This window comes from Gymnoscopelus microlampas (genome assembly GCF_963454915.1).
Source record: "Gymnoscopelus microlampas genome assembly, chromosome: 8".
Lineage (NCBI taxonomy): Eukaryota > Metazoa > Chordata > Actinopteri > Myctophiformes > Myctophidae > Gymnoscopelus > Gymnoscopelus microlampas.
This window is the reverse complement of record NC_139945.1, coordinates 15,768,644-15,782,453: the sequence shown is the minus strand read 5'-3', so window position 1 is coordinate 15,782,453 and position 13,810 is coordinate 15,768,644. Positions and strand designations below refer to the sequence as shown.

At 43.7% G+C, this 13,810-nt stretch overlaps 2 protein-coding genes across 2 annotated transcripts; both read right to left on the bottom strand.

The window, feature by feature from the left end:
- Positions 1-450: 450 nt before the first annotated feature.
- On the bottom strand, positions 451-2,118 carry LOC311050449 (dihydrolipoyllysine-residue acetyltransferase component of pyruvate dehydrogenase complex, mitochondrial-like; the record flags this gene model as incomplete). Its single annotated transcript, XM_084064531.1, has 1 exon — positions 451-2,118. The coding sequence occupies one exon, from the start codon at positions 2,116-2,118 to the stop codon at positions 451-453; it is 1,668 nt and encodes a 555-aa protein (XP_083920657.1).
- A 1,064-nt stretch (positions 2,119-3,182) lies between these two features.
- LOC311050018 (N-acetylglucosaminyl-phosphatidylinositol de-N-acetylase-like) lies at positions 3,183-4,330 on the bottom strand (the record flags this gene model as incomplete). Its single annotated transcript, XM_084063985.1, has 2 exons — positions 3,183-3,300; positions 3,603-4,330. The coding sequence occupies 2 exons, from the start codon at positions 4,328-4,330 to the stop codon at positions 3,183-3,185; spliced, it is 846 nt and encodes a 281-aa protein (XP_083920111.1).
- Positions 4,331-13,810: the final 9,480 nt, after the last annotated feature.

Genomic DNA, 13,810 nt, shown 5'->3' with positions numbered 1-13,810 from the left:
GGCAGAAGACAAGACAGATACAGAGATATCCATAATACCATATGTGGACCCAGGCAGACAGATGGGTAAAATGGATACCATATATGAGCATACTGATGACGTCAGGGATCTCCATATATGGGCATGAAAGGGACAAAGGCAGACAGACAGATACATAGATCTCCATATATGAGCATGAAAGGGCCATAGACGGACAGACTGACAGACAGACAAATACAATGGGTACTCTGACAACAGGTCACTGGTATTGCATAACCGGGTGGGCCATGTATTCCCAACTTGCATTGTTCCCGAGTGGGTAGTTTTGAGAGTTTCATAATCACAGATCCAATGTCCCACTGTCCCTCCCTATTTAGGCACAACCGACATCAGTATGATGTTATCAAAATGATCCACATGGAAGCCATGCCATTATTAGACCCCATCCTGTTTATTGACAGTGCTGTCCCATCACAACAGCATGGTGCCTGGTCTCTCTATGAACTTGCGGAACTCTGCCAACCACTGTGCGCCAACCGCCCCATCAATAACCCGGTGGTCACAACTCAGCGTGACAGACATCATGTTAGCGACGTCAAAGCCTTCCTCATTTTCCGTAGGAATCTGTTGTTTATTTGAGTATCCAACAGCGAGGATACAGGACTGAGGGGGGTTGATAATTGCTGAGAAGTTCTTGATGCCAAACATCCCCAAGTTAGAAATTGTAAAGGTACCGCCCTGAAACTCGTGTGGTTGTAGTTTCCCTTCTCTAGCCTTGGCTGCCAGTGTGGCCATATCAGAGGAGATGGCAGCCAGCCCTTTGGTGTGAGCATTGAACACTATGGGCGTCATGAGACCTTTGGCAGTGCTCACCGCTACACTTACATCTACCATGTTATTGTGGCGTATGACTGTGTCCATCCATGATGAGTTTGCTTCAGGGACCTTGAGGCAGGCCAGTGCACTAGCTTTGATGATAAAATCATTCACACTCAGCTTGATGTTCTGGGATTTCATATCATTGTTGATTTCCTTCCTAAGTTCCAGGACTTGATCCATGATGACATCTAAAGAAAGGTAGTAGTGAGGGATGGTCTGTTTGGACTGCATCAACCTCTGAGCAATAACCCTGCGGATGTCGCTGATGGGGGTGTCTGTGAAGGTCCCAACATGACTAGCGGTGACTCGAGTTGCAACAACGGCTTCCGCAGGGGTGGCCTTGGATGGGACAAAACTGTCAATGTCTTTTCTGGTGACTCGCCCATCAGGACCCGTGCCGCTAACCTGAGACAGGTCAATACCTTTCTCAGCAGCCAGTTTCTTTGCGAGGGGGCTGGCAAACACACATTCTTTCTTAGGAGCTGCAGCTGGAGCACAGGGGCGAGCTCCTACGGGCGGCACTGATGCAGCCATTGTGGGTGCTGGGGCTTGTATGGGAGTGATTTCATCCCATCCGGTCTCCACATAGTCTTTGAAGGGTGCAATGTCGCTCTCCTTCTCCACAATGATGCAGAGAGGAGACCCCAGCGGAATGTCTCGGGTACCCTCTTCTATTAGGATTTTGGCCAAGTATCCTTCCTCCTGCACCTCAAAATCAATGGTTGCCTTGTCTGTCTCAATCTCAGCCAGCAGATCTCCCTCGCTCAACTTATCTCCAACCTTCTTATGCCAGTGTTGCACTGCACCCGCTGTCATGGTGGGAGACAGGGCAGGCAGCAAGATCTTCAGGTGTGAGGGGTAGGAGCTGCCTGGGACAGTAGCAGGAGCAGCAGCACTAGAAGGAGGTTGAGGAACAGCAGAGAAAGTTGATGAGGGCTCGTCACCGACAGCTTTTAGGGAGTCCAATGTGACGTCCTTAAAGGCCGCTACAAGGTCAGGATTGTCAACAGTGATGCAGATTACTGATCCTATGTTGATGCTGTTTCTGCCCTCTGGAACCAGGATCTTGGCCAGGTAGCATTCCTCAAACATCTCAAAGCCTACTGTGGCTTTATCTGTCTCCACCTCAGCTATCACTTCTCCCTCATTGATTTTTTCCCCCTCCTTCTTCAGCCAGCGAGCAATGGCTCCTGTCTGCATGGTGGGAGATAGAGCAGGCAACTCCACCTTCTGGTGAGGTGGCAGGCTGTAGAAACGCATGATCTGATAACGGAACGCAGGTTGAAGATATTGCAGCAAAGTCATTCTGTGGGTGACTGAGTTGTTAATGCCAACCCTGGAGGAACCAGATTGAAACCTCCTCAGCCGACCAGCCCAATGACTGGAGCAAGGACTGTGCATGGGTCCTGAGGATACGGCACGGGAGCATGGGAGGAGGCCAGTAGCCTTTCTGACCAGCGGGATTGAACGGAGCATGTTAATCTGCATTACCTAGAGAAATCCAGATTCATACATGCAGTCAAAATCTTGAATCTCCCAAGAGTCTCTCAGATTATATCCTCAGTTTATGCCCAAGTATGGAGATGACTGATGTCATAGCACCCAAATGATGTGGAAATGACTGTCAGCGTACTGACGTCATGGACTGGCCTCCAATAGGGCTGGATGAAATAAATAAATACCCCCCCATATTGATTGATCTATATTTATTATGATATACTGTATCATTTGATAATGCTGTTAGTTTAAAGAGTATCCTGATAATGACTAAAGCCTGAAGAAATCATAGCATTCATTAGTTATCTCTGCCAAGCCATGGAGATAATTCTGAGGTCCCCAGACATTTGCCTGGTTTTCCTCTCCTGTCAGTGTGGCCCTGGAAAATAATAACAAAATAGATGTAGTACACAAGTCTTTAGTCTTCATGTGCAATGGACATATTCACACAGCAGCCATTTTGCTCTGCTACAGACAGTATGTCGGGCAAGCATTACAATGGAGAGCCTCAAGGCAATAGGGTTAATGTAAAACCACAGAATAAATGCTTGCTGTGTCTAGAAACATGAGTCAGAGGGCTATAAAATAAAATGAGAAGCAACCATAAGCATTCCTATCCAATCACTGTAAAACAATTATTGCCGAAATCTCCGATTTAAAAAGCTAATGTCCAGATTTCATGTTTCAATCAAAATGTTCCAAGCTCTTATACACTCTATTTTCAAAGTTTAAAAAGGCGTCAATCCAAAAATGGGTCTGTAGGTGTTGCCTATGTGAGTGAGAGAGATGCCTGTACCTGGTATGGCTTGATATGGTGCTCAACAGGTTCACCCAGGTGGTATCAACCTATGAGCAATCACCCTGCTGATGTTGCTGACGGGAATGCCTGTGAAGGTCCCAGAAGGGCTAGGGGTGTAAAGGAAGGAGGGAAGCTTCATGGGGGGGCTATTATGGTCAAAGAGGGGGTTTATGGATGCGGTGAGAGAGGAAGGACATGCAAGTGGCTGGAGTGACCGGGGAGAAAACAGAGTACAGAAGCAGATGGAAACAGAGGATCCACTGTGGTGAACCCTGATTGGAATAAGCAGAGATAATATCTATTGTTTATGAGAATGCCAAAGGATAACATATACAGTAAGTGCTTTTTCTTTCCCACATAATTTGAATTTCCAGCATTTACAATCATCTGTTACACTTTGCCCTTACTTTTGGTACAACCAGTGCATCCAAATGCGCTTCAAACTAACTCTGATATATTTAGGTTCTTTGGTCCTTGTGGGATCATCTGGAATGTATTGACAAGCATGTAACGTGAAAAAAAGATGTAGAGACGACGAAACCACAAAAGTTGAGTGCGATGACAAAGCATGGCCTCCCTGGCCTGCCTATAGCCCTTTACGCCAACAACACAGTAGAGACATGAGGGCAAGAGCCAGCTGAGGGGGAGCTCTAGATAGGAGAGATATTTCCTGAGGATGCCAACCGTGACCAAAGAGAGCAGACAGCAGTCATCGCATACTTGGCCAGTAGAAGCGAGGTGACTGACTGCTTTGTGGATGGCTATGTGATTGGCATGACCACTCACTCCTCTTCCATCAAAGGTCAGTACCATGTTGAATGAGTGAGCTCTGATGTGCTTGATGATTACAGAGGAGGCCACAGAGATGCTCCATTCTGCATTGGGGTCGTCAGGAAGTTTTTTATGGTCTGTTATGGTGACTCTGGATGCTGGTATCCCCAACACTGCACAGCTTTTCATGAGTTCCTTTTCACGCTGAGCTGCTTCATTGTAGAAATTCCCTCGAGATAAACACAACAAATTAACTTGGGCCTTGAGCTCGATGAGTCTTAGAATTGTTGGTGCGAAGAACATGCATTCATCATCTGGATGTGCAGTTACAATAAGTGCTCTAACATCAAGGTTGTTTGAAATGGATGAAGGAAACTGCTTGTCTCTATTTGACAGTTTACTCATTAAAGATTTAAAAGACATAGCAAATCAATTGTATCCAAACAATGTATGATATAATCAAGAGAACAAGGACAACTATTGTTATTGACCATAGCCATAAATCTATTGATCTATATTGATGGCATTTATCCATCTGCTTTATAACTTGCGTCATCGAATATGACGTTAGACCAAATATGACGTCAGACTTGCCCAAATATGGAGTTCTGATCTGCAATATGACATAGCCAATCTACAACACACACACACATTTACGCACGCACGCACGCACGCACGCACGCACACACACGCACACACACACACACACACATTACTGATAAGATTGTACACATCTCATCACTAAGCACTGACATACATGACCAACATACCTGACTTTTTGATGATAAAGGCTGATAGAGTGTAAATAGACTTGTGTGATTCCTGACCAGATGCCTGTATCCTGTAAAATAGTATTGTTTTATTATTATTATTGTGTACTATGCACTTTATCACTTTATCTTTACTGTAACACTTGATTACATAATAATATACAGAGGTCTAATCTAAGGCCATGTCACTCTTGATCCTACATACTGCGTTTCTCTTGTACTGTCCACTAAAATAGGAATGCCGGCTTAAAATATCTGAAAACTGCTGGAGACAAAATGATGAAACTTTATGCTTGAATGGCTTGAAACAAACAAAACACGCACACACGCACGCAAGCAAGCAAGCAAGCAAGCGCACAAGCACTTCAACTCTTTCTCCCTTTCCTGACTTGCACACAATGCATGCATGCATGAACACACACTCACACTTTCCCTGCAGCACTTTATAGGTAAATCATGACTGCAGACATATACAAAAGATATACAAACATTATTAGATATAGGCCTTAGTGCTTGCATTTAGTAGACTCATGAGAATACTCTACATTTCCCTACTAAATAAATGAACAAACATACACACTTGTCTTTCACTCTGTTTACCTCCTTTCCTATCTTTTTTCCTTCTGCTTCGTACCATTTCTCTGAACCATTCTCTTTTAGAGCAACGTCAAAAGACGGTAACACACACACACACACACACACACACACACACACACACACACACACACACACACACACACACACACACACACACACACACACACACACACACACACACACGCATGCATGCACACACACAAACCACACACACAGAAAAGGTGAACAACCTCCCCACATCACGTATACCTCTACATCTGTTCATATCTATTTGAAGCCCTGCACTTCCGCGACTCAGCATTTGTCGTGTCAGACATCTGGGGATCCAACAGGGATCATTAAAATTATTTATTCCCTCCACAGAGCCGAGCAAATTATTTGCTTAATTTTGATAGGTGATAATAAAACATGTTACATACTTTTGATGTGTCCATAAAATGTCTTCTTCAACAGCTATTAGCTGTCCCAGAGAGAGGAGGAAAACGGGTCCCTTTAATCCATGGAGCTCTATGCTGAAATATGCTGAAATGTGTTAAATAAGACAAGCACACAGAAGTGGCAGGATCATGATCAGGTTAAACTGTTAATTTGGCTGAGTGCTGAGGAATGGAATCACTCACAACTGCACGCCTGCTATCTTGCACCCTTATGCCTGAACTTTTTTTTTTTTATTGAGAAAATAGCCGATCTGTACATCACGCTGTGAGCTTGTATCTTAGATAGGTTATATGAACTATTTTAAAATATTTTTCAAAATTGTAAAAAATGCCAAAAAAGTTTAGGCATAAGGAAAGGGTTAAGGACTGATAATGATGCATCTTTTACAAATATTGCTGGAAGGTTCATATTAACAGGACCAGGCAAAGCATCATATTTGAAAACAAAACATTAATCTAAGTAAGGAACAACTGTGTTCTTGAATCTGTAGCAAGATAGGGCCCTGTACAGTCCCCCTCCCTGTGACATCAACTTATTTAATGTGATTACTGTGTCAGTATGTTTTCTCTATGGATTTAAGTTGGAATTAAGCTTACTAATTATAGGCACCTTGACTTTTCTGCTAGTGTGCTTTAACTGATATCCTAATTTGTCGAGGCATCATTTTAGATATAGTTTTTCAGTGCAGAATTGTGTGAATTGTTTATTGCCCACTGGCGACTTTGTCTGAAAACTTGTTTGCCATTATTCCAATAGGCATGCCGAAACATCTAAAGTCCACGTGGTCAAAGCACGAACCATAGAATCCTTGTGTTCTGACCGTATTCAAACAAACCTCCCTTTACTGGCTCTTGTTTCAGCCTCTATGACTGTAGGTAGGCATTAGTTGGACAGAACTGTGATCTGATTTGCTGAACGATGTATGGAGGAGGGCCTTGTAGCTTACCCAGAGGGGCATGTAATAGTGGCCAAGTATCCTTTCACAATCCATGCTTGCTTATAACGTATATTGACACAATTTGGGGGGAACTTTATAGCTTTGCCTTATTAAAGTTGACAACAATGAAAGCAACATCAGCATTTCTGCTTTCCTGGTCACTAATAGTCCTGAGTAATTCCTTTATGTGTGTCTATGTGGGCTCACCTATAAGAATCATTTTTGAAATGTCTGTCAGTCAGTCAATCTTGCCTGGTTCTCCTCAGTGGCTTAAAGGACGACTTCACCACTTTTCAACCTATAATAGGTCCTCACTAATGCTCATGATAAAATGATACCATTTTTTTCTACTTGGTCTGTGTCTCATAGGAGGGCTGTGGACAGTCCAGAAACCTGTCTACCAGTGACATCATCGTTAGGCAGGATTATTTTTTCCAAAAATATATATTTTTTTAAATTCAGATTTTTATTAAGGCGAGAACAATGGGCTCTATTATTGCATTGCAACTTTCCAGGAATACAAAGCCTGCAGTTTCTATTAGCTTGGATTCCCCATCGATGATGTCACTGGTACACGGGTTTCTGAACTGTCTACAGCCCTCCTCTGAGACACAGACTGATTAGAAAAGAATTGTACCATTTTATCATGAGCATTAGTGAGGACCTGTTATATGAAGATATGTTGAAAAGTGGTGAAGTCGTCCTTTAAGCAATTTCTCTGCACTTGCACATCATTAGCATATGCACACCGTGAGGAAGCCTCTTTTTCTCTTCTCCACAATTTAATAAGCTTATTTGCGTTTTGCTGTAAACAACGGACATTCTGAGTTCGCCTCGGCCGATGGGACAGTTGCCATGGTTACAGCCCCCCAACCTATGGGATTTGTGTGTGTCTGTGTTCGTGATGGGTGCGCGTGCACGACGGCCGTGTGTGTGTGTGTGTGTGTGTTCGCGACGGGGGACGGCTCCGGCCGTGTGTCTGTGTGTGTTGGAACTGTTTATGAGCGGGTGTTTGTGTGTGTTCTCTGTGGCTCCGCGCCGTGGCGACGGTGTGTGTGTGTTGGAAGAGTTGCAGGTTACTTCGACTTTGTGATGGGTCGCGCACGCCACGACCACGTGTGTGTGTGTGTGTGTGTGTGTGTGTTCGCGACGTGTCATGCACGCACGCGCGCGTGTGTGTGGGAACTGTTTATGAGCGGGTGTTTGTGTGTGTTCTCTGTAGCTCGGCGCCACAGCGGCGGGACGCGCGCATTTGCGTGACTGTGTGTTGGAAGTGTTGCAGGTACCAAGTACACAGTCACTTTCCATCCCTGATATACTGTCTGTGCACAGTGCATAACCCAAACTGCACATACTTTGGGTGCTCATATCCCCCGACGGGTATGGTCTAGTAAGAATAATTACACTGAACTCTCTAGGGAGATAAAATGGATGGCACATTATCATCAAATACTCCAGGTCTGGAGAACAAAGATAATTCCTAGTTTGCATATTCCTCAGCAGGAATCATTTATCATAACACATGCATGCCCCATTGTTTATCAGTAGGCCAATTAGCACCTCTACAACACCTTTTATTTTATGGGGTAGATCTGAAAGTATAAAGGCCCGTTCAAAGTCCCTAGGTGGGTCTGAAACGTGCGTCAGGGGGTGAGGGATTCTGTCCGTTCTTTACGGACACATGCATGGTCGCTCACGTTAGTTAGGGGTTATTTTAAAGTGTACAGGCGTAATACACCTATTCATCCACTAGATGGCAGTTGCAAGAGTATATAGCGTACCCATAATGTTGCCATGTCTGCTTATTATAAGTGACTTTGGGCTTAAAAAAAAAAAAAAAAAAAAAGTCAAGCTTCAGTTTAGTATTCACTATACGTTTAAAAAGTAATTGGAAGTAATGGAACATTACCAAATGGCATACCATTTATTTACTGTTCTAGATTCTAATAAATAAGGTAAGATATAAATTATAATATTATAAAACCTACATTAACCACTTTAGCCCTATTTTATACCTATAGGTTATTTGAAAAACGCCGATCTACAAGCTCACAACGCGCATTGTGAGCTTGTAGATCTGCTATTTTCAAACATTAGTACTTTTACTTTTGGTACTTTAAGTACATTTTGATACCAATACTTTTGTACTTTTATTCAAGTAAATTTTGAATTTGGTACTTTTACTTGTAACAGAGTACTTCTACATTGCAGTATTGATACTTTTACTTAAGTACAACATTTGAGTACTTTTCCCACCACTGCACAGTTCATAGTCGCTTCTTTTGGGTTTGTTTTCATAGACAGGGTTGCTTATTTCTTTCACAAAACCTGGCAACACTGACCAGGAAGTGCTTTCCATCGTATTGTTTACATAGGATCACATCATCCAACAGTAATAGTTTAATAATGATGGGAAAAGTATAAGTTACACTTACAGAAACAAACATAGGCCTAGATAGGAGCAACACTACTACTACACTACTTGTGTCGCACCGAAAATAATGTTTTACCGCTAAACGCGGCATTGGGGACTTGCGCAACACGGCCGTTCGACAAACTTTTTGGAGAAAGAGGGCCCAAGGAAAACTTTTTTTTCCTTATACTGCCAACGGGCGCCAATGGTACTACCACCAACGTGCACGTCGGCCTGACGGTGAATGTCGACTGCACGGAAGGAAAAGCTGGAGCCGCAGGTGACGGAGGGGGAGACAAAAACGACAACGTAAGGAGCGCCGGCGCTCGTTACGTATCCTTACGTCCGACTATAAATGATACTTAAGACGGGCGGACGGACGGACGGACGGGCGGATGGATGGACGGACAATTTGTCTGTCTGTCTGGAACTAATTGTGAAAACCGCTAGACTGATCAATGCTAAAGTTCATGTGCACCCTACCATTTGGCTGATGTAGAACACCACTAACGTGTTCTAAACTTTTAGAAATATTGAAATATTATGTTATATTATAATTGAAGTCAATGGGGCATATACAGCCGGAATGTAGACGGCATACCGGGAGCAGTATGGGTTGGCGCCCCAGCCTGTGTCTTCCGTGAGGAAGAAGCCCAACAAACCCACGGTGAGGCCTTTAGGAGGGCCATTCAAGCAAACCGCAAGTGGTGCTAATACCATTAGACGGCCCAATCTAGTGGTGTCGGCCCAAGGAACCATCACGCCAAAAGGAAATGTTTGGATCGGGATGGTGCAGAGGATCTGGTACAGCGCTCAGGTCCTGGACCTGGTGAGACGAAGGAGGAGCCCGGCCAGGAGGCCACCCACAGAGCCTAGTCCCTCTACGTGCCAGAGCCTCCCCCGAGTTCCGGCAGAGTAGTTTTGGAGAAGCGGACTGATTGGCCCTGTCTTTCCCTATAGCACTGACCGTGGGTAGCTACCTGGGACGTAAGTGGGGGCTTGATCAACCCCGGCTGGGTCACCTGGGCGAGGGTGTATGTTGCGAGACCCGAAACACCCTATGACCCCAGGCTACAACACTGATGATACGTCCCAGGTGCATCCATGTGATGTATTCTTTATAGCAAATATATGATGATGTCATTCATTCTGAACGTATACTTGTTTGACCACATAACGTTGCTGTCAGGTAGAGACCTAGTAACTACATATTTCAGTTTTTTTTATGTTTATACCATACAATATCATACAAGAGTGCCACACAAATGTAGCGAGGATAGCAGATCTAAGTAGTGAAAATAGCAGATCTACAAGCTCACTGTTTTACACCAGTGGTTCCCCCAGGGAGGTCCCCAGATGACAGTAAAGTGACAAATAAAATGTAAAATTAAAAATAAAAAAAATGTAAAAGACCATTTACTGCATCAAAAGTAATCAATAAACTATACAGTATAAAAACTGGTCAAACATTGGACAAATTAGCAAAAATATAAGAGGCACACATTCAGATCAGCTATTTTCACAATATTTATCTGTGGAACCGAGTCAAACTAAATGTAAAGTCTCAACTCCTACAATTCTAAGTGCTTGTCATGGAACCGAGTCAAACTAAATGTAAAGTCTCAACTCCTACAATTCTAAGTGCTTGTCAGGGTGGGGGGTCCCCAGTTCACATATGATTATTTTGGGGGGGCGCGGCCTGAAAAGCTTGAGAACCACTGTTCTACACGATGCATAGATCAGCTATTTTCACAATTTTAAAATATTTTTAAAGGAACAATTGTCACTATTGTTTCACTTTTAAAGGAACAATTAGACAGTTGGTTTCCACCCAACAGCAACAAAATGTAGCTAGTCTCTTTCAGAGCCAAGCCTATAAGAGGAACTGAACATCGGTCAAACTGAGCTGAAAGCTTGTCCAAATATGGAGTCATACTGTACAGATACATCATAGATGACTGGTTTCATAGACTCCACAAGAGGCCATGCTGTTATTAGACAACATCTTGTTTTTCCCGTGCTTCATTATTGTCTCTGCCAGGCCGGGTGGCCGAAGGCTGGAGACTTATGTTCTCGCTCCTGTCCGTCCATCCGAACGTGTGTCTGCTAACAGCTAATCTCGATCACCGCTGCACGGATCTGTGTGAAACTTTGCACGCACACTCCCAGTAGGCCAAGGAAATACCTGTTTTTCAAATCGGCCTCATGGTGGTGTCTTGTGATCAAGACGTATCAGCCAAATATTTCAGATTCCATTCCATGACTGCTTTTATTTAATTTATTTTTAAATGTTTTCGGCTGCTTCCTTACTTCCGTGGTGTTACCAATTATACTAAAATAAGGCTTTGTTTCATTTAGTGTAGCAGAATGTTTTTCCAGTGAGCCAACATGCACAAGAGCAGCACCCTGACTGTTTGACCAGAATGTAACAGAACGTTAATCAGTATCGTTTGTAGCACCTGAGAAGTAGAGAATCAGCCCATTTTCATGCCAATATGGCTGCTGTGCAGAGCCTATTACAGTAGGCTATATGCCTTTAGTTATCCTAAAACCTTTAACTGTTATAATTAGTACAAAAAAAAGAAGTAAAAAAAGAAAATATTTTCCTTGATTATAGACAAATCAGCGTTATGTTGCAAAAGGGTGACACACGAGGTGCGTGGCAGGAGTTCAGAGAGATCCCGTATTACAAGGGGGTGAGTGCTGATGTGTGTTCCTCTCATGCACCAGTGAAGCACACTGATCCCCTTCAAGCTGAATCTGAGGAGGGTGCTAAAAATCAGGAAAACAGTCGGTCCAGACGTCATCAAGACCTGCGCTGACCTCCGGGTACCAGTGTTCACCATCATACTGTAATTCAACCTCTCCCACTTGCTTCAAGAGGTCCACCATTGTCCGCAATCAAAAGAATGCCTCCCCAGTCATCCTAAATGACTGATCAAAGTGCTTTGAGAAGTTCATACAATACCTCATAATATGCTCCTCTCTCCCCAGCACCTACATTTTGCCTCAAGGTTCTGCATACAACCCTCTCCGACCTCGACAACAACAAGAAAGTGGGATACGTTAAGCTGTTATTTATTGATTACAGCTCTGCCTTTAGCACCATAGAACACCACCTGGCTGGCTAGCAAACTGTCTGACCTGGGACTGCTGTCAGTATGTCACTGGGTCCTGGAATTCTTGGGGTGCACATCACACAGAGTGACCTGACTTGGAATATGCACACAGTGATTGTGGCAAAGACAAGATCATGCCTGTACCACCTCAGGCAGCTGAGGAAATCAAGGTAGGGTTGTATTTTTTAATATATATATTTCAGATTCAGAGCACAGTCTTGAGGAACATGCCACGCCAACGTGAATGAGTGACAAATAGACCCCCTCTTGATGTCTGGTGATCTTGAAACCCACTGGGCCAAAATGTGCCATATTTCTTGTGCATGCTGTTGTAGGCCAATGAAGTAAGTCCTCGAATATTGTTACCCTGCATGGCTCTGTAGGAGGCGATCCGTGAAGAAATGGGTCTGTGAGCCTGTCTTGTGAGTCTGTGAGTGTCTAATCTCACAAAATATTTGATCTGGAGTTTTGCTTTGTTCCTGTTGACACGTGGTCCAGCTTTGCTCATTCTGGCGGGTTCTTCTTGTCCATTTTTTTCTTGATGTCCTCTATTGTCTTGGTTATGTTGGGGACATCATAGGTTTGAGCCACATAGATCCCCAGGGGGATCCCCAGGGGGATCCCCATAGTTAAACCACCTACCAAATATTTTAGCATGATGGAATAATATAAGTCTGTCAAACGGGTGGTTGATGTAGCCCTCTCACTATAGCTGATAATGGGATTCAGACACGCTTGGGATTGTCTAGTGCGAGACGGATATCGAAGCTGAGAACTTTAATGAGACTACGTACCACTGCGTACATCAAACGTGAATTAGGATAAAGGCAAGCCTGCACTGTTAAGGTTATGTTCAACAGCCACAAATAAATTATTTATATCTGTGTTCTCTTATAATCCTCACACAAATCTCATGTCATCATATGATGTCAGCCTTGCCCAAATACGGAGTTCCACAAGGTTCCAGACTGGCCTCCCAGGTTGGAAAAATAATAATCATAGCAACCTGATATCAACAAACAAGGATGGTGTCAACTGGACAATGTCGATTGAACAGAAAATATAACACATCTCTCAAGCTATATATACCTTGTAGCACACCGCTGCTGTTTTTTTATCGCCAAATAGGTCCTCATCAGAAGCTTGCAGGTCTATGACAGCATCCATGAGGTTGATGAGAGTTATTCATATAACTCAGGGTCAATGAGCCCGAGCCTGGCCTGTGCTCCTTTTGTCTTGCTGTTTTTATTGGAGTTCAGAGTGCACATGTAATGTCACTGCAGAGAGAAGGCATTAATTGAATTGAATAGCAGTTGCTAGTTGAAAAAACAGAAGCAACAGATCTCCAAGTGGGTACCACAGTCATGATTGTAGACCTACAATTGCCCCGAGCGATCTGGCACACTGAACGGGTTTCTCAAGTCCATCCTGGAGCCGATGCCAGGAACAGAAATGTAGAAGTTCAAGTAGGTGACCCATGCTGACCATGTGCGCCTGGATCACTGGACTTCCAGCACTGATTGACTAGTACACCAGCAATCAGGATAATCTTTTTTTTTATAAAACCATTTATGTGAGTACATCTGACTCACAATCCCATATTTGGGCATG